The 19,981-nt window shown below is 43.5% G+C and overlaps 1 protein-coding gene across 2 annotated transcripts in view; it reads left to right on the plus strand.

Annotated features, from left to right (window-relative positions):
* LOC134927892 (glutamate decarboxylase 1-like) overlaps positions 1 to 19,981 on the plus strand; it is a 308,357-nt gene that overhangs the window by 181,610 nt on the left and 106,766 nt on the right. For both annotated transcript variants that reach the window (XM_063922977.1, XM_063922976.1), the window contains exons 3-6: positions 6,943 to 7,185; positions 8,370 to 8,460; positions 9,598 to 9,710; positions 14,107 to 14,222. In XM_063922977.1, the coding sequence (XP_063779047.1) occupies positions 6,943 to 7,185; positions 8,370 to 8,460; positions 9,598 to 9,710; positions 14,107 to 14,222 (563 nt within the window). The remainder of the gene's footprint in view (positions 1 to 6,942; positions 7,186 to 8,369; positions 8,461 to 9,597; positions 9,711 to 14,106; positions 14,223 to 19,981) is intronic.

Raw genomic sequence — 19,981 nt, forward strand, 5'->3', positions numbered from 1 at the left:
CTGTGGGGCAATGTAACTGGCACTGTGGGGCAATGTAACTGGCACTGTGGGGCAATGTATCTGGCAATGTAACTGGCACTGTGGGGAAATGTATCTGGCAATGTAACTGGCACTGTGGGGCAATGTATCTGGCACTGTGGGGCATGTATCTGGCACTGTGGGGCATGTATCTGGCACTGTGGGGCAATGTATCTGGCACAGTGGGGCATGTATCTTGCACAGTGGGGCAATGTATCTGGCACTGTGGGGCAATGTATCTGGCACTGTGTGGTATGTATCTGGCACTGTGGGGCATGTATCTGGCACAGTGGGGCATGTATCTGGCACTGTGGGGCAATGTATCTGGCACTGGGGGGCAATGTATCTGGCACAGTGGGGCATGTTTCTGGCACTGTGGGGCATGTATCTGGCACAGTGGGCATGTATCTGGCACAGTGGGGCATGTATCTGGCACAGTGGGGCAATGTAACTGGCACTGTGGGGCAATGTATCTGGCACTGTGGGGCAATGTAACTGGCACTGTGGGGCAATGTAACTGGCACTGTGGGGCAATGTAACTGGCACTGTGGGGCAATGTATCTGGCAATGTAACTGGCACTGTGGGGAAATGTATCTGGCAATGTAACTGGCACTGTGGGACAATGTATCTGGCACTGTGGGGCATGTATCTGGTACTGTGGGGCACGTATCTGGCACACTGGGGCATGTATCTGGCACTGTGGGGCAATGTAACTGGCACTGTGGGCCATTTTCAGTGGCCACACCCCTTCTGGTGTGTGGCCACACCCATTTTTTGGCGCGCGCACATGCTTCTTTTGCTGTTTTTTTTTGTTGTTGGGGGGGGGGGGGGCGCCATTTTCCATCTTGCCCTGGGCTACAAAAACCCTAGCTACGCCTCTGACTGCAAAACAACCTGCTTCAGTCTATTAGAAAACTGAAGCTTTGGTGAAAGTTTACCTTGCAGCAGGACAATTTTCCCAAGCACAATGGCAAAGCAAAACTGATGTGATTGAACAAAAAAACGGTGGATTTTCTACAATGTTCAAGTCAAAGACCAGGTCTCAATCCAATTAAGAATCTCTGGCACGGGGCCTTATTCAGACTCGATCGCATTCTGCCGATTACTGGGTCAGTGCACACACGCAGGTAGTGTTGGACTGGGGCATGAAGGGCCCACCAGGGGGATGCAATGGTAGAGGCCCATATTTTGGGTTGTGGCCAGTCTCCAGAGGGGGTGTGGCCAGCTGCCACAGAGGTTGGACTAATTATTAGAGAGAGCATGGTCTGGGCCCCTTGATAACTATATATAGTAAATGCTGATAGTGCATGCATGATAATGTACCACATTAATAACCGCAATGCACTATAGAAAATACACCATAGTAATGTGCAGTATAAAGGTAACATTTATAATGTATAATTCAAGTGCACAGTCTGAAACCTGATCCCTCTGTACCCCTGTGGGCCAGTCCAACCCTGCACGCAGTGCCCATTCTGTGCGTGCTTGGGCAGGGAAATGTTATCGCATCACAGTGGTGCAAACGCTTCTGCCTTATTGACAGACAGGCGTTCGCAGGGCAATGATGCGGTGTTGCTTGGTGCGTGTCAACAGAAACACGGGCGGGTCAGGGACATTTTTGGGGAGGCCGTATGATGTCACACATGACCGCTGCAAGAAAAACCTTGGGTCCCACCACTTCTGGAAAACAGTTCCATCCCCCTGGCAATACTATGTAAAAAAGGTTTTAATTTAAATTTTTATTGTTGGTTTTATCGGTGTGTGTATTAAATAAGTTTTTTACGTTAACCACGCTGTTCGGAAAATTGCATTGACACAAAAGATACCGCTATATGAGGACTCCTGCATTTTTTACCGTAAGTGAATGGTACGATTTTATCTATGGCTTAACCTTAAAAGAAACCTTGAGATGTGTGTTCACACCTTTTCTGTTGTAAGTTAGGTGTGTTATTATAGAATATCCATTGACACATATTCTTGGTTATAAGAAGGGAACAAGCATCATTTGTTCAAAGATACCTTTACACGTTTTATTGTGAATCCCGCTATGTAAGTGAGGTATGCCAATTCAGGCTTAAATTTGGAGAAAAGGGATACGTTTGTTTGCATTTGCATTTAGGTGCTTATCTGCATATATATACCTATATACACATGTGTCTCAGACAATTTAAAGTGTAATGGAATTGATATACTCATACATGTTTTATTTTTCATATACCTATGAGTGACCAATTCATCTTCTGAAGAAAATTTTAGAAAATTTTAGAAGAAATACTTACACATCAGCTAAGTATTCATTCAAATTCTTTCACTGGTAGCGCCATCTTCTTCACTTCCCCCCCATTTTCACATTTATTTCTGGACCACATTGGGATAGGTCCTATTGTGTTGATAGAAGGCAGCCACCAATCTTTGAAGCACCCAGAGGGACCTCATTTTTCCTTTTCTGATGCTGTATAAAGTAGGGATGTGCACTTGAAATTTTTCGGGTTTTGTGTTTTGGTTTTGGGTTCGGTTCCGCGGCCGTGTTTTGGGTTCGACCGCGTTTTGGCAAAACCTCACCGAATTTTTTTTGTCGGATTCGGGTGTGTTTTGGATTCGGGTGTTTTTTTCAAAAAACCCTAAAAAACAGCTTAAATCATAGAATTTGGGGGTCATTTTGATCCCAAAGTATTATTAACCTCAAAAACCATAATTTCCACTCATTTTCAGTCTATTCTGAATACCTCACACCTCACAATATTATTTTTAGTCCTAAAATTTGCACCGAGGTCGCTGGATGACTAAGCTAAGCGACCCTAGTGGCCGACACAAACACCTGGCCCATCTAGGAGTGGCACTGCAGTGTCACGCAGGATGGCCCTTCCAAAAAACACTCCCCAAACAGCACATGACGCAAAGAAGAAAAAAAGAGGCGCAATGAGGTAGCTGTGTGAGTAAGCGAAGCGACCCTAGTGGCCGACACAAACACCTGGCCCATCTAGGAGTGGCACTGCAGTGTCACGCAGGATGGCCCTTCCAAAAAACACTCCCCAAACAGCACATGACGCAAAGAAGAAAAAAAGAGGCGCAATGAGGTAGCTGTGTGAGTAAGATAAGCGACCCTAGTGGCCGACACAAACACCTGGCCCATCTAGGAGTGGCACTGCAGTGTCACGCAGGATGGCCCTTCCAAAAAACACTCCCCAAACAGCACATGACGCAAAGAAGAAAAAAAGAGGCGCAATGTTGTCCTCCCACGGACAACAGGTGTCTCCCCGGGTGCCTGACTTAAACAAACCACCTCACCATCAGAATCCTCCTTGTCAATTTCCTCCCCACCGCCAGCAACACCCATATCCTCCTCATCCTGGTGTACTTCAACACTGACATCTTCAATCTGACTATCAGGAACTGGACTGCGGGTGCTCCTTCCAGCACTTGCAGGGGGCGTGCAAATGGTGGAAGGCGCATGCTCTTCACGTCCAGTGTTGGGAAGGTCAGGCATCACAACCGACACAATTGGACTCTCCTTGTGGATTTGGGATTTCGAAGAACGCACAGTTCTTTGCGGTGCTTTTGCCAGCTTGAGTCTTTTCAGTTTTCTAGCGAGAGGCTGAGTGCTTCCATCCTCATGTGAAGCTGAACCACTAGCCATGAACATAGGCCAGGGCCTCAGCCGTTCCTTGCCACTCCGTGTGGTAAATGGCATATTGGCAAGTTTACGCTTCTCCGACGACAATTTTATTTTAGATTTTGGAGTCCTTTTTTTACTGATATTTGGTGTTTTGGATTTTACATGCTCTGTACTATGACATTGGGCATCGGCCTTGGCAGACGACGTTGCTGGCATTTCATCGTCTCGGCCATGACTAGTGGCAGCAGCTTCAGCACGAGGTGGAAGTGGATCTTGATCTTTCCCTAATTTTGGAACCTCAACATTTTTGTTCTCCATATTTTAATAGGCACAACTAAAAGGCACCTCAGGTAAACAACGTAGATGGATGGATACTAGTATACTTATGGATGGACGAGCGACTGCCGACACAGAGGTAGCTACAGCCGTGGACTACCGTACTGTGTCTGCTGCTAATATAGACTGGATGATAAGGAGATGAAATCAATATATATTATATCACACTAGTACTGCAGCCGGACAGGTAGATATATTTATTATGTAATGACTGATGACGGACCTGCTGGACACTGTCAGCTCAGCAGCACCGCAGACTGCTACAGTAAGCTACTATAGTAGTATGTATAAAGAAGAAAGAAAAAAAAAAAAAAACCACGGGTAGGTGGTATACAATTATGGATGGACGAGCGACTGCCGACACAGAGGTAGCTACAGCCGTGGACTACCGTACTGTGTCTGCTGCTAATATAGACTGGATGATAAGGAGATTAAATCAATATATATATATATATATATATATATATATAATATCACTAGTACTGCAGCCGGACAGGTAGATATATTTATTATGTAATGACTGATGACGGACCTGCTGGACACTGTCAGCTCAGCAGCACCGCAGACTGCTACAGTAAGCTACTATAGTAGTATGTATAAAGAAGAAAGAAAAAAAAAAACCACGGGTAGGTGGTATACAATTATGGATGGACGAGCGACTGCCGACACAGAGGTAGCTACAGCCGTGGACTACCGTACTGTATCTGCTGCTAATATAGACTGGATGATAAGGAGATGAAATCAATATATATATATATATAATATCACTAGTACTGCAGCCGGACAGGTAGATATATTTATTATGTAATGACTGATGACGGACCTGCTGGACACTGTCAGCTCAGCAGCACCGCAGACTGCTACAGTAAGCTACTATAGTAGTATGTATAAAGAAGAAAGAAAAAAAAAAACCACGGGTAGGTGGTATACAATTATGGATGGACGAGCGACTGCCGACACAGAGGTAGCTACAGCCGTGGACTACCGTACTGTGTCTGCTGCTAATATAGACTGGATGATAAGGAGATGAAATCAATATATATTATATCACACTAGTACTGCAGCCGGACAGGTAGATATATTTATTATGTAATGACTGATGACGGACCTGCTGGACACTGTCAGCTCAGCAGCACCGCAGACTGCTACAGTAAGCTACTATAGTAGTATGTATAAAGAAGAAAGAAAAAAAAAAAACCACGGGTAGGTGGTATACAATTATGGATGGACGAGCGACTGCCGACACAGAGGTAGCTACAGCCGTGGACTACCGTACTGTGTCTGCTGCTAATATAGACTGGATGATAAGGAGATGAAATCAATATATATTATATCACACTAGTACTGCAGCCGGACAGGTAGATATATTTATTATGTAATGACTGATGACGGACCTGCTGGACACTGTCAGCTCAGCAGCACCGCAGACTGCTACAGTAAGCTACTATAGTAGTATGTATAAAGAAGAAAGAAAAAAAAAAAAACCACGGGTAGGTGGTATACAATTATGGATGGACGAGCGACTGCCGACACAGAGGTAGCTACAGCCGTGGACTACCGTACTGTGTCTGCTGCTAATATAGACTGGATGATAATGAGATGAAATCAATATATATATATATATATATAATATCACTAGTACTGCAGCCGGACAGGTATATATATTTATTATGTAATGACTGATGACGGACCTGCTGGACACAGTCAGCTCAGCAGCACCGCAGACTGCTACAGTAATATACTATAGTAGTATGTATAAAGAAGAAAGAAAAAAAAAACCACGGGTAGGTGGTATACAATATTATATATATATTATATACAATTATATATATATATATATATATATATATTAAACTGGTGGTGACTGGTGGTCAGGTCACTGGTCACACTATCAGCAACTTGCAAGTAGTACTCCTAAGCAGACAATCACAATATATATTATACTGGTGGTCAGTGTGGTCACAATGGCAGTGTGGCACTCTGGCAGCAAAAGTGTGCACTGTACGTTATATGTACTCCTGAGTCCTGCTCTCAGACTCTAACTGCTCCCCACTGTCAGTGTCTCCCCCACAAGTCAGATAATATACAGTCACACTATCTATCACTTCAGCAAGTAACTAGTACTCCTCCTAATGCTCCCCAAAATTACTACTGTGTCTCTCTCTACTGTCTCACTCTCTTCTCTATAAACGGAGAGGACGCCAGCCACGTCCTCTCCCTATGAATCTCAATGCACGTGTGAAAATGGCGGCGACGCGCGGCTCCTTATATAGAATCCGAGTCTCGCGATAGAATCCGAGCCTCGCGAGAATCCGACAGCGGGATGATGACGTTCGGGCGCGCTCGGGTTAACCGAGCAAGGCGGGAAGATCCGAGTCGCTCGGCCCCGTGTAAAAAAACATGAAGTTCGGGCGGGTTCGGATTCCGAGGAACCGAACCCGCTCATCCCTAGTATAAAGTCCACAATTTGAGAACTGCAGTCCACAAGCATCTTCTATATCAATTTGAACACCTGGAACAAATCTGCAAGGAATAATAGGCAAAAATAACTCCTAAAGTGTGCAAATCTGGTACAAATTTACACCAACAGACTTAAAGCTGCTTTTGCATAGACAAGGGTTTCTACCAAGTACTAGTCATCTGCGGTTAAATTTGTGTTTCCGTTTTTATTTCATTATTTCAAAAAAATCTGGATACAAATATTGAATTATGAGTACTTGAAATGCTTACTGGTTCACAATAAAAATACTGTCTGGAACAATCTGTGTCAGTGGCATTTGTAATGTACACAAATCTGTTGACTTCACTGTATGTACATATACTGTATCCTCAATATTTATTATTATAACAAGTCCTTTGCAAATTAGAAGTTTATCTTGTTTACACATGAAATCAAATTTATTACCATATCCTATTTGCTTAACCACTAATTTGGATGATTTTCTTATTCTAATGAATATTTTTTTAACAGATTTACTCCCTGCAAGAAATGGAGACAAATACACTGAAGGCTTTTTGCTAGAAATTTTTGATATTCTCTTTAATTATATAAAGAGGACATTTGATGGGAAAAGTAAGGTACTAGACTTCCATCACCCTCATCAGCTGTTGGAAGGTTTGGAAGGATTTAATTTGGAATTATCTGATCAGCCAGAGCCTTTGGAACAAATCCTTGGTGACTGTCGGGATACCCTAAAATATGGGGTTAAAACAGGTATCTATATTTATTCATGTTAATACAGTCTCACATTTAATGTTATCTTCATTATGTTTGAAGCTTGATATGCAATATATACACGCGTTGGGTATGGGTGACCAGCGGCAGGCAGGGGTACGAGCGCAACAAATCCCCTTGCGGCTTCGCTGTGCTCGCCATGTGGACACCCATGAGTGGGAATAGTTCTCAGCCCCCTGCCGGAATTCTGGCGGCTGGAATCCCGTTGGTCAGCATACCGATGCTGGGATACCGACTGCCAGAATGCTGGCAGGGGGCCGAGGTCTATTCCCACTCGTCAGCCGCCAGGATGGTGTCTACATTCCATATACACACAATGGCTGGGATGTAATGAAGTCCGAGTTCCGCGGCCAAGGGGGGGTGCTGGCCGAACTTTTTTTTAAAGGGGCAGTCATGTACAAGGCATGGTTTAGCATCAAAAATAGAAAGTCTAAAACTACTGTAGGTTAGTCAAGACCTCCATTTAATTAAAATGTAGCTAATGATAGATAATCAGCTGGTTTTCTTAACAAAAAAATGAGAAATGGAAAATGACTGCTGCTTATACTGTATTGCTAACAGATTAGTGTGTATGTGTGTGTGTGTGTGTGTGTGTGTGTGTGTGTGTGTGTCGTATTCTTTATTATTATTATTATTATTATTATTACTATTATTAGGGAGGCCAATCTGGATATTGGGATTGAAAAAAGGTCAATCCTGGGATTCCCGGGATACCCGGGATTGGGTTGGAGGCCCACCCACTCCAGCCCAGCCCACACAAATACCGTCATGGGTGGGTGCTGGGCTCGTGGGCTATGGGTGGTGAGGTGCGGTCCGGGCGGTGCAGGTGGCTGGCGTCAGACTCACTATCAGCTCGCGGGCTGCAGGCGGAGATGTGCGGACGGCTGGGGTCAGACTGCGCAGCGTGACCCCTGACATCATGTCACGCTGCGTGGTACGCACAGCCAGGGGCAGAGGGAGGAGGGAGCCGGGGAGTGTCTGAGCCTCCTAAGGATGCTCAATGAGGCCCGGCTTTAAAAAATAATAGGACAGGTACACCCCGCAATCCCCGGGATTGGAGCTTCCTGCTGATTCCGATCCCGGGATTGGCCTACATAATTATTACTGCTTTGTAAAGGATAGTATTCACTATTGTTACATCTGATTTCTCATCTACATTATAGGACATCCTCGGTATTTCAACCAACTTTCCAGTGGACTTGACATGGTTGGACTAGCTGGTGAATGGTTGACTGCAACTGCTAACACAAACATGTATGTAACACAAAGTATACTTTTGACCATTTAGGCCTGTCTAAGTTACATCTAAAGTACAGTAGAATGCATATTTATTTAAATTGGGATTGAGGGTAGTCCTGATAATTAGTCTGTTATGATAATTGGACATGTACAGTACTAAACCATGCATATATTTTTTCCATCCTTTTTAGCAATAAACATTCAGTTGAACAGTACTCAGGGTGTCGCTCACACCACATCAGGACAATCTATGTAGTATCTGCATATGTAGGTCCATTGATTTCATGGCCACTTCCTCCTCATCTGTACAGTATCGTCTCCATCTGAGGCTGCCTGTTTGTCTTGGATCTGTTTTGGATGATTGGCATTTGAATAATTAGTATTCTACTGTATATAACTTTCTTTTTTCTACCATAAATTAACTGTGCAGTTGCTATACATACTGTAAGTAAGGTAGTTTGTCTTGATTAGATCACTGATCTATCGGGAAGCAGTCAGGATCCCGCCTGTCGGGATCCTGGCAATTAGAATCCCGAAGGCGGAATCCCGACACCATTCTGATTGCCAACACTGGCATCCAGAATGTGTGCACCATCAAGACAGCCAGGATTCCGAACAAAGAGACACCGTGCCACTGGACAGGTAAATGTGGGGGGTTAGGGTTAGGCTGTGTCCTGGAGGTTTAGGGTTAGGCTGCGGGAAGGGGGGTTAGGCACCTCCCACGGAGAGTTATGGTTAGGCTGTGGGGGGAGGGTTAGGTTTAGGCAGTGGGGACAGAGGCTTAGATTTAGGCACCTCTGTGGGAAGGTTAGGGTTAGGCACTAAGCGGGGAAGTTAGGGTTAGGCTGCGGGTAGGGAGAGTTAAGGTTAGGGAGGTGGAGAGAAGGGAGAACATTCCTTACTCACCCCTGTCGGATTTTTAACCAGCGGGATCCCGACGTCAGTATTTCAAATACTGGGATTACATACTGATCCCGATATATCATGCCTGTTTCTTCACTGCATTATTCTAACATTTTAATCACTGCATTGTCTAAGCAATAAACTTAAAGTCAAATGGTTGTATTTCTTGTAAAATTGTGATGTTAAGACTAGTTATAGTTACATATCATTTGCCGCAAAACTTCTATTGTACTTAATTTTTTTTTTTAGGTTTACATATGAAATTGCACCAGTTTTTATTGTTATGGAAAGGTTATTGATCAAGAAAATGCATGAGCTGATTGGGTGGAAAGAAAATGAAGCTGATGGAATATTTTCCCCTGGTAAATATAGGCTTTCTATAAGGTAGACTCTACCAACTTAGACTCCTTTACTGTCAAACACTGCCTTGATTATTAACTGTTCGTATCGCAACTGACTTCTTCATTTGAAATATATGTTTTCCCTTTAATTTACTATAGATAGCTCCCAGGGACAGTAGTAGTGATCCCTGAAGGTTACAGTACTTCCTAGCTGCACTGGAGGAGTCTTTCACATTTATGTCAGGTTTGGGAGCCGGACAGAGGCTGTAGTAGAGGTATCGTAAAATCACTCTCCTGCGAGAATGTCTCCATGGGCATAAAGTGGTTTACGTTAATGGGGCAAACTCCAAACAGCTAAGTTTTTTTGAGTTTGATGCATAGGGGTCAGGCCGTGGTCTCCGTTTGGGGACGTGTGGTGAGGTAAATGGCTCAGGAGGCACTGGCTAGTACCAGAGCCAGATTTACACACAATAAATGGGCCAAAGGGTTCATGTGGAAATTATACACAGATGCAGAGGTATAAAATTTGGAGAGTTTTGATCAGAGATGTACAGAAAAGATAGGCAGGGGAGGCACTGCCTCACCTGTCATGGACTTTTTATTGCAAAGTTTTGACTATAAAAAAATAATTCGAATAATACAATGAATATATTTCTAACATTCTTTGTATTTTTCATATACTTTATACAGTCAAATCTCTGGCACAAAGGTTAGTGTGACAGGAAAGGCTCTGCCTCACCTGCCTCAGCCCACCATATGTCACTTGATAATAATGGGGATTGTGGTCTTAGGTGCTAATACACCTTTAAACAATTGTGTAGAAACTGCAGTTTCTACATTATTTTATAAAAGAAAGCTTGATAAACAGGTCCCTTATATGTTAATGGACTTGCATATACAGTTGTATGTAAATGTTTGGGCATCTCTGGTCCATTTGCATACTACAATGACTTTGTACTGTATGTAAAACATGTAAACACAGTTCTGCTGGGCGCAAACGTACATTAACTCTCTTTACACAATTAGCATTTGATGAATTTAACGATTAAATGAAAATGAAAAAAGTAACAAGAGTATGGTTATATTAGGAATCCTTGTCAATTAGTGATAGGTAACACCTCCTTTTGGCAGATGCCACACATGATGGAGGTCACTTCAGGTTTACCATATTCTTAAAATATAGAAAATCTCTTAAAAGGATACAATGGTCATCCGAATAAATGTACATAAAACGCAATATTATCTAAAAAAAAAAATCAAACATTCATAAATTGGTACAATATCGATCTAGTAAATATTCAAAAATAGCTACTTTTCATTACCTAGAAAAACATTCAGGAACTAACTAGTCCCAGTGGATTATAATAATACAGATGTGTGTCCACTTACATCGAGCCTCGTGGCACGTTAACGGCCCTTCTGGTTATGTCTTGCTGTGGCGTGACTCGGCAGTGCTGAGCATCTTTTCATGTGGCTTTTCCCATTAAATGCATCCTATTCGCAAGAAGATGTGAATAGGACGTACAAGCAGCTTATGCTGATTAATATTATACGTGACATGCCTATATTTTGTGTGTGACCATTGCTGCATCTGCGTATGAAATGATATGCAACAGTGTTTTCCTAGAACACACTGTAACGTACCATTTCATATGCAGATACAGTTGCGGTCGCACACAGAATATATGCATGCCACCTATTTTAATCAGCATAAGATGCTTGTGCATCTCATTCACATTTTCGGCCAAAAAAGACAGCCGACGGTAATGGAGTTGCACAGGACCTGTCAGCTCACTCATGCCAGATATTTCCAACTGTGTATTGAGGCAATTTGCATGAGGACACATCTGTATATTTGTTTTACATTATCCGTATGGATGGTTTATCATCTGGAACCAATAAATTCACTTTACTTTAAATCCATTCTCCATTAATATTGAAAAATACAAGCAGGTCTCACCAGTGCTGTTAGTTTAAATTGACAACTGACAAACTGCTTGGTCCATGAGCATAACTACTGTATAGTGGGTGTAAGGTGTGTTGCTGCTATGGTGCCCAGAGGCTTAGAGTGCCTGGACCCAGGTTATAAAGTTGCACACCAATTTTCCAGATTTTCCTGCTAAGCAATTGGGCTGATCCATTGCCCAGCCTGAATTGTGGGACATTACATTTTCAGTGAGAGGAGAATGTAGTGGATGTTTTAATGATAAGGGGATAATGTGGCATAATTTGAACTAGAGGCCACTGTAATGTGCCACAATATGAACTGGAGGGAACTGTAATGTGTCATAATCTGAGCTGCTCATTGTAATGTGGAGGGCACTATAATGTTACATAATTTGAACTGGAGGGCACTCTGATGTGGCACAGTATGACCAGAAGGCACTGTAATGTGGCAAAATGTGAACTGGGGACACTGTACAGTATGTCAAAATGGGAATTGGGGATACTGTGTGGCATAATGTGTACTGGCGGCATGCGGTTAAGATACCAGCTGTCAGTATCCCGGCAAGTGGAATACCAATGCTGGAATCCCGAGACCCGTCAGAATGCCGACACTGGAATCCCAACAGACTTAATCCCGACCATAAGAATAGCAGACGGGTTAGGGCAAGGGGGAAGGTTATGTTTAGGTGCCACCTGGGGAGGTTAGGGTTAGGCTGTGGGGAGGGGGGGTTAGGGTGCAGGGGGGGGGGGGGGGTAAGCGTTAGGCACCACCAGGGTGAGGCTAGGTTAGGTACTAAGGGGAAAGGTTATGGGTAGGCTGCGGAAAGGGAAGGGTTAGAGTTAGGAGGTAGAGGAGAGGTGATAGCATCATCCCTGTTGATATTGTGACTGCTGGCATCCCATCCGCCGGTCAAACATACCGAACCCGTAGTTGCAGTTCTCCAATGTGACATCATATAAACTAGGGAACTATAATGATTCATAAACTAAACTAGGGCACTACCATGGGGCATAATATTAACTAGAGCACTACTATGGTTCATAAAATGAACTAGGGCACTATTAAAGAGCACATGGCTGCAACTAGGGTGGGGCTAGGGTGCACGTGACCTGGATGCCACATTGGAGGGGTCGCCGAAACGGTCAGTTTAATCCCACTAACACCCCCTCCCTATGCCGCAGTGATCGCTTGGAGCTGACGGAGGTCAAGCTCCAGACTCTATAAGCTGCTGCCTAACAAGGAGCCAGGCACACCACATTGCTGTGATGAAATGACTGTCGGGAGCTATAGTTTACTTTCAGTTTCCTCTTTATATTGTGTTGTGCCCAGGAGAGCCAATTATGAGGGGGCACAGGAGACAAGTTTGTATGTCACTATGGGGGTGATTCAGATCTGATTGCTGGGCTGCTAATTTTGCGATCAGATAGTCGACACCTCCAGGGGGAGTGTAAATTTGCCGTGCAAGTGTGCAGTCGCAGGTGTACGCCGAGCTGCGATAATCCACTTTGTGCAGTCTGTGCACAACCCAGGACATACTCCTACAGTGCGATGAGAACAGGCTGATTGGGGACGGAGCTGAGGTCGCACACCCTCCCTGAAAACACTTGGACACGCCTGCATTTTTTTGGGCACTCCCAGTAAGTCAGTTGCCACCCATACGCATGCGCTAACTGCAAATGCACAGCAGTGATCAGATTTGAATCACCCCCAATGTCACTAAGAGTCAGAATATTCAATGCCACTGTATAAATCGTTGGTACGTCCGCACCTGGAATATTGTGTTCAGTTCTGGGCACCGTATTATAAAAAAGATATCGGGGAACTAGAAAGAGTTCAAAGAAGAGCTACTAAACTGATTAAAAGGTTAGAGTCTCTGGAGTACGAGGAAAGGCTTGCTAGGTTAAATATATATACACTAGAAAAGAGGCGTCTAAGAGGTGACATTATTAATATCTTCAGATATGTGAAGGGTCATTACAAGGAGCTAGCAGCGGATTTGTTTATTAAAAGAACTCTGTATAGGACGCGTGGGCACTCGCTTAGGCTAGAGGAGAGAAAATTCCGTACACAACATAGGAAAGGGTTCTTCACAGTAAGGGCAATAAAGTTTTGGAACTCCCTGCCGGAGAAGGTAATAAAGGCAGACTCTGTAAATGTATTTAAAAGCGGATTGGACAAATTCCTTACTGGAAAATGTATCCAGGGCTATAGCATTTAACATGTTGACATTTAATTATCTAGGAGTGGTAAGAATCATAGCTATCAATTGGTACTAATCCATTACTTCAGCAGCTACATTATAATATGAACAGATTAACACAGAATACAGGTTGGACCCGATGGGCAGTTTGCCTCTTTTCAACCTCACTGGCTATGTGACTACTATGTGACTATGTAACTTCTGTACCTGCACTTCCACATAAACAGCTGTTCCTATTTATTTATTAATTGAGGCTTTCCTACCAACAGGTGGATCAATCGCTAACCTATACAGTGTTCTAGCAGCACGCTACAAGTCTTATCCAGCTGTAAAAACAAAGGGAATGGCAGTGCTACCTAGGATTGTCCTTTTTACATCGGAACATGTATGTAACCAGGCTTTCACTGATAAGGAAGACACCATTAAAATGGCACATTTAAATGAGCATGTACTCCTAATTTCTGGGGAAGATTTAATTTAACACACAGTTTAATGAGGTAAAAAAAACTCATGGACTCAGCGCCCAATTTTGGATTACCACAGGTACGCGTGATCCAGATAACAGCGGTATCCAATTTAAACAAAATTGTTGTGGAGTTTTCTGTACTGAAAGCTCTTCGGTGAGTAAAAATAAAAAGATACTTACCCCTTTGGTGGTCTAGGCTGCAGGGGTATTTTAAGAGAGGAGAGGACCCGCGTGCAGACTCCGTTGCGTCCCCCTCCACTCCAGCAGCAGTAGACTCCTATGTGCTCCATTGTAACCAATGGTGGGAACTTTCTGCCCTGCGGTTGACCTAAAGTGACGTCACCGCTGAGCAGAAAGTTCCCACCATTGGTTACAATGGAGCGCATAGGCGCTACATTGTAACACTGCCGTGTGCCGCCTGTCAGACAGTACAGGAGCACACAGCCGATCAGGAGGGTGCTACAACGTAGCGCTCCCTGATTGGCTGAAGAAACCCACTTAGACATCAGTCAGAGTGGGTTTCTGGCATTCGGGGAAAGGAGTCCCATGTGAAAACATGGGGCCCCTTTCAGTTCGTGGCTCGGCTTTCCGTTTTGTTATTTTATTCAAGTACCTGGATTACAAATGGTTGCCCCGAGGACCCTGGGACCCGGGATCTGGTGAGTAGAATTTATTCAACAGGTACCCCTTGGATTCTACTGGAGAAGAGGACAGACCCTCGTGTGAACATAAGGTAAGTATGTATGTATGTTTGTGTGCATGTATGTAATAAATCTTTACTTTCACGGTGTGTGTGTCTTGTCTTTTTTTGGGTATTTTTTTAGTAGTAGTACTACAGGTACCAGCGGGCCCGTTTTTCCGCCGCATGCTGGTACTTGTGGTTCTCCAAGTACCAGCATGCGGGGGAGGCTTGCTGGGCCTTGTAGTACTGCTACTAAAAACAATATCTTTTCATTATCACAAAAGGCTATCAGCCCCCCCATCCGCAGCCCATTGGATGGGGGGGGACAGCCTCGGGCTTCACCCCTGGCCCTTGGGTGGCTGGGGGGGGGACCCCTTGATTGAAGGGGTCCCCACTCCCCCAGGGTACCCCGGCCAGGGGTGACTAGTTGGATTTTTGATGCCACGGCCGCAGGGCACTATATAAAAGTGACCCCCGGCTGTGGCATTATCTGTCCAGCTAGTGGAGCCCGGTGCTGGTTTTAAAAATACGGGGGACCCCTACTCTTTTTGTCCCCCGTATTTTTGGAACCAGGACCAGGCGCAGAGCCCGATGCTGGTTGCTTAAATATGGGGGAACCCCTGTCAATTTTTTTCCCATATTTTTGCAACCAGGATCGGCTCAAAGAGCCCGAGGCTGGTTATGCTTAGGAGAGGGGACCCCACGCAATTTTTTTTTTGGATTTTACAGTGTTTAATTAAAAAAAAAAAAAAAATGAACCCCAGCACGGATCACACAGATCCGGCCGAGATTCATTGTAAAAAAGTCGGCAGTGTTTTGCTAATCACTGCCGTAAAAATTAAAAAAAAAACACGAATGACATCGACATCGGAACAAAAGAAAAACCCGAATACGACAGCTTAGTAAATCCGTCGTAACAAATTCAAAAAGTTGCAGTTTTACACTTTCGATGTCATTCGTGGTTATTCTCCCACCAAATCGGGAGAATTACGAATGTTAGTAAATATACCCCAAAGAATGAGTCACGTTGCAATTTCTGATGCAATAGCTCTTAAAGATTTATTAATGGATACTGTATGTGTATTGATTCTCTACACTTGTGATTATAGAAATGCATGTAACATATAATTATTCACCAGGACCTCAGTCATCTGTTACACAACACTCTGCTCACTTACAGGAAATTACTATTGCAGTTACAGTACCTAGGCAAGACAACAATTCAAATATAAGAGGCGCTGTTTCATCTGGATAATAGATATAGTTTATTAAACAATCATAAATTGTTACATTTTGTTTGTTTACAAATTCATTTCATAATAAAGACATAAATTATGAATTAATAAATTTGCTCAAAATGTATATAAATAGATTTAACATAGCAGCATTATAAATTAATACTGTCTCTTTAAAAATGAAATGGCTAGTAATTCCTGAAAGGCCATAAATAGGTTGTTATAAAACTTAATCTGTTAATGGATCCACACCTCAGATTTTGATTTGTTCAATCTGATGTTTAGCATGCAATACTGGGAGACTTAAATCTTCCTGATGTAAACTGGGAGGTGTCTGTTGCTAGTTCCTCTAGAAGTAGGGACATTTTAAATTCCCTTCAGGGAGCATCCCTCCACCAATTGGTGAGGGAGCCCACTCGGAAAGACACAATATTAGACTTAATACTTACAAATGGAGACAGAATATCGGACGTAAAAGTGGGTGAAAACCTAGGATCTAATGATCTTCAAGCATGGTTCAGCATAAAGACAGAGACTGACTCATCCCATACAAAAACAAAGGTGTTGGATTTTAGAAAAGGCTGATTTTGTAGGGATGGGAAAATGTGTAAGCGGGTGACCTCACCGCTGACCGCAAAGTTCCCATTATTGAAGATAATGGAGGGGGCTGTGCGATGCGCGTCTGACAGCTCCGACGCGCATACAGCCAATCAGGAGAGTGCCACGAAGTGGCGCTTCCTGATTGGCTGAAGGGACCCTCTGTGACAGTACTCACAGGGGGTCTCTGCATTCGGGGAAAGGGGTCCCATGTGTAAACATGGGACCCCTTTCAGTCCGTCTGGTTCGGGTAAATGCGTTTTTTTGTTTTGCCAAGTACGTGGATTATAATAAAAGAACTGGACACTGGATCAGGTGAGTGTAATTTTATTTTCAGGTACCCCGGACGTCGACATTGGAGACGAGGCCAGAGTCGGCGTGTCAACATAGGTAAGTATGTGTGTTGGCATGTATGTAATAAAGTTATACTTTCACGGTGTCTGTGTCCTGTTTTTATTTGGGTATTTTTTTTGCAGTAGAACTACAGGTACCAGCGGGCCCGTCCCCCCCGCATGCTGGTACTTGTGGTTCTCCAAGTACCGGCTTGCGGGGGAGGCTTGCTGGGACTTGTAGTTCTTCTGCAAAAAAACAATATTCTTACCTTTTTACACTCCTCCAGGGTACCCCGGCCAGGGGTGACTAGTTGGGTATTTAATGCCACGGCCGCAGGGCGCTGTATAAAAGTGACCCCCGGCTGTGGCATTATCTGTCCAGCTAGTGGAGCCCGGTGCTGGTACAAAAAATATGGGGGACCCCTACTCTTTTTGTCCCCCGTATTTTTTGCACCAGGACCAGGCGCAGAGCCCGGTGCTGTCATTTTTTCCCCATATTTTGGCAACCAGGACCGCTCAAAGAGTCCGAGGCTGGTTATGCTTAGGAGGGGGGACCCCACGCATTTTTTTTCCTGATTTTTACACCATTCCATTAAAAAAAAATATATATATATATATTTTAAAAAATATATAAATAATACTTGTGCCTTCTAAATAGACAAACCAAGTACCTAATCCCTTCTAATATAAATAGATATGCTATTACCAATAAAAAAAACAAAAAAAAACATGTTTTTACATTTTTTTATTAGATTCCGCCAGCAAAGTGTGGCGGATTGAAAATGACGAATTTACTGTCTAAAAGCACTGTTGTCGAATTTACAATCTTCAATTGAATATACTTTTGTCGAAATGCCGCATTTGTACCATTGCAGAAATGTCGAATTTGACAAATGTCGAATTTCAAAAAGTTGAATTTGGAATGGCCGTTTTTTGGGCGAAAAGTACTGTATTGCATTGTCGAATTTTTTTGGGGTGGCGAAAATGTCCCGTTTTTCGACATTTTCGGGAATTCGACCGCAATTGCATATACCCCCATATCTTCAAAAGGATATTAATACATTAGAAACTGTACAAAGAAGGGCAGCTAAAATGGTGCATGGCCTACATCACAATACATACCCAGAAAGACTAAGAAATATCAATATGTACAGTTTGGAGCAGAGAAGGGAAAGGGGAGACATGATAGAAACTAGAGATGAGCAGGTTCGGTTCCTCGGAATCCGAACCCCCCCGAACTTCAGCCTTTTTACACGGGTCCGAGGCAGACTCGGATCTTCCCGCCTTGCTCGGTTAACCCGAGCGCGCCCGAACGTCATCATCCCGCTGTCGGATTCTCGCGAGGCTCGTATTCTATCGCGAGACTCGGATTCTATATAAGGAGCCGCGCGTCGCCGCCATTTTCACACGTGCATTGAGATTGATAGGGAGAGGACGTGGCTGGCGTCCTCTCCATTTAGATAGAGAGTGAGACACTTGATTTACTAGTAATTTAATTTTAGTAATTTTGGGGAGCATTAGGACTGGAGTACTCAGAGAGTGCAGAGTTTTGCTGATAGTTATACTAGTGACCACCAGTTTTATTTATTATTTAAAATCCGTTCTCTGCCTGAAAAAAAACGATACACAGTCACATACCATATCTGTGCTCAGCCTCAGTGTGCTGCATGATAATATCATCTATGTATATCTGACTGTGCTGAGTGCTCACTGCTCACACAGCTTAATTGTGGGGGAGACTGGGGAGCAGTTATAGCAGGAGTACATAACAGTGCACACTTTTGCTGCCAGTGTGACTGACCAGTGACCACCAGTATATTGTCTGCCTGAAAAAGTTAAACACTCGTGTGGTGTTTTTTTTTTTTATTCTATAAACGCATTCTGCTGACAGACAGTGTCCAGCAGGTCCGTCATTCATTATATTATAATATATACCTGCAGTAGTGATATATATATATTTTTTATATCATTATCATCCAGTCTATACTAGCAGACGCAGTACAGTAGTCCACGGCTGTAGCTACCTCTGTGTCGGCAGTGCTCGTCCATAATTGTATACCTACCTGTGGTGGGTTTTTTTTTTCCTATCTTCTTCATACTAGTAGTTTAGGAGTCTGCTGACAGTGTCCAGCAGGTCCGTCATTATATAATATATACCTGTCCTGAAGTAGTGATATATATATATTTTTTATATCATCATCCAGTCTATACTAGCAGACGCAGTACGGTAGTCCACGGCTGTAGCTACCTCTGTGCCGGCAGTCGCTCGTCCATAATTGTATACCTACCTGTGGTGGTTTTTTTTTTTTCTATCTTCTTCATACTAGTAGTTTAGGAGTCTGCTGACAGTGTCCAGCAGGTCCGTCATTATATAATATATACCTGTCCTGCAGTAGTGATATATATATATTTTTTATATCATTATCATCCAGTCTATACTAGCAGACGCAGTACGGTAGTCCACGGCTGTAGCTACCTCTGTGTCGGCAGTGCTCGTCCATAATTGTATACCTACCTGTGGTGGGTTTTTTTTCTATCTTCTTCATACTAGTAGTTTAGGAGTCTGCTGACAGTGTCCAGCAGGTCCGTCATTATATAATATATACCTGTCCTGCAGTAGTGATATATATATATTTTTTATATCATTACCATCCAGTCTATACTAGCAGACGCAGTACGGTAGTCCACGGCTGTAGCTACCTCTGTGACGGCAGTCACTCGTCATCCATAAGTATACTAGTATCCATCCATCTCCATTGTTTACCTGAGGTGCCTTTTAGTTGTGCCTATTAAAATATGGAGAACAAAAATGTTGAGGTTTCCAAAAATAGG

This window comes from Pseudophryne corroboree, chromosome 5, assembly GCF_028390025.1.
Source record: "Pseudophryne corroboree isolate aPseCor3 chromosome 5, aPseCor3.hap2, whole genome shotgun sequence".
Classification (NCBI taxonomy): Eukaryota; Metazoa; Chordata; class Amphibia; order Anura; family Myobatrachidae; genus Pseudophryne; species Pseudophryne corroboree.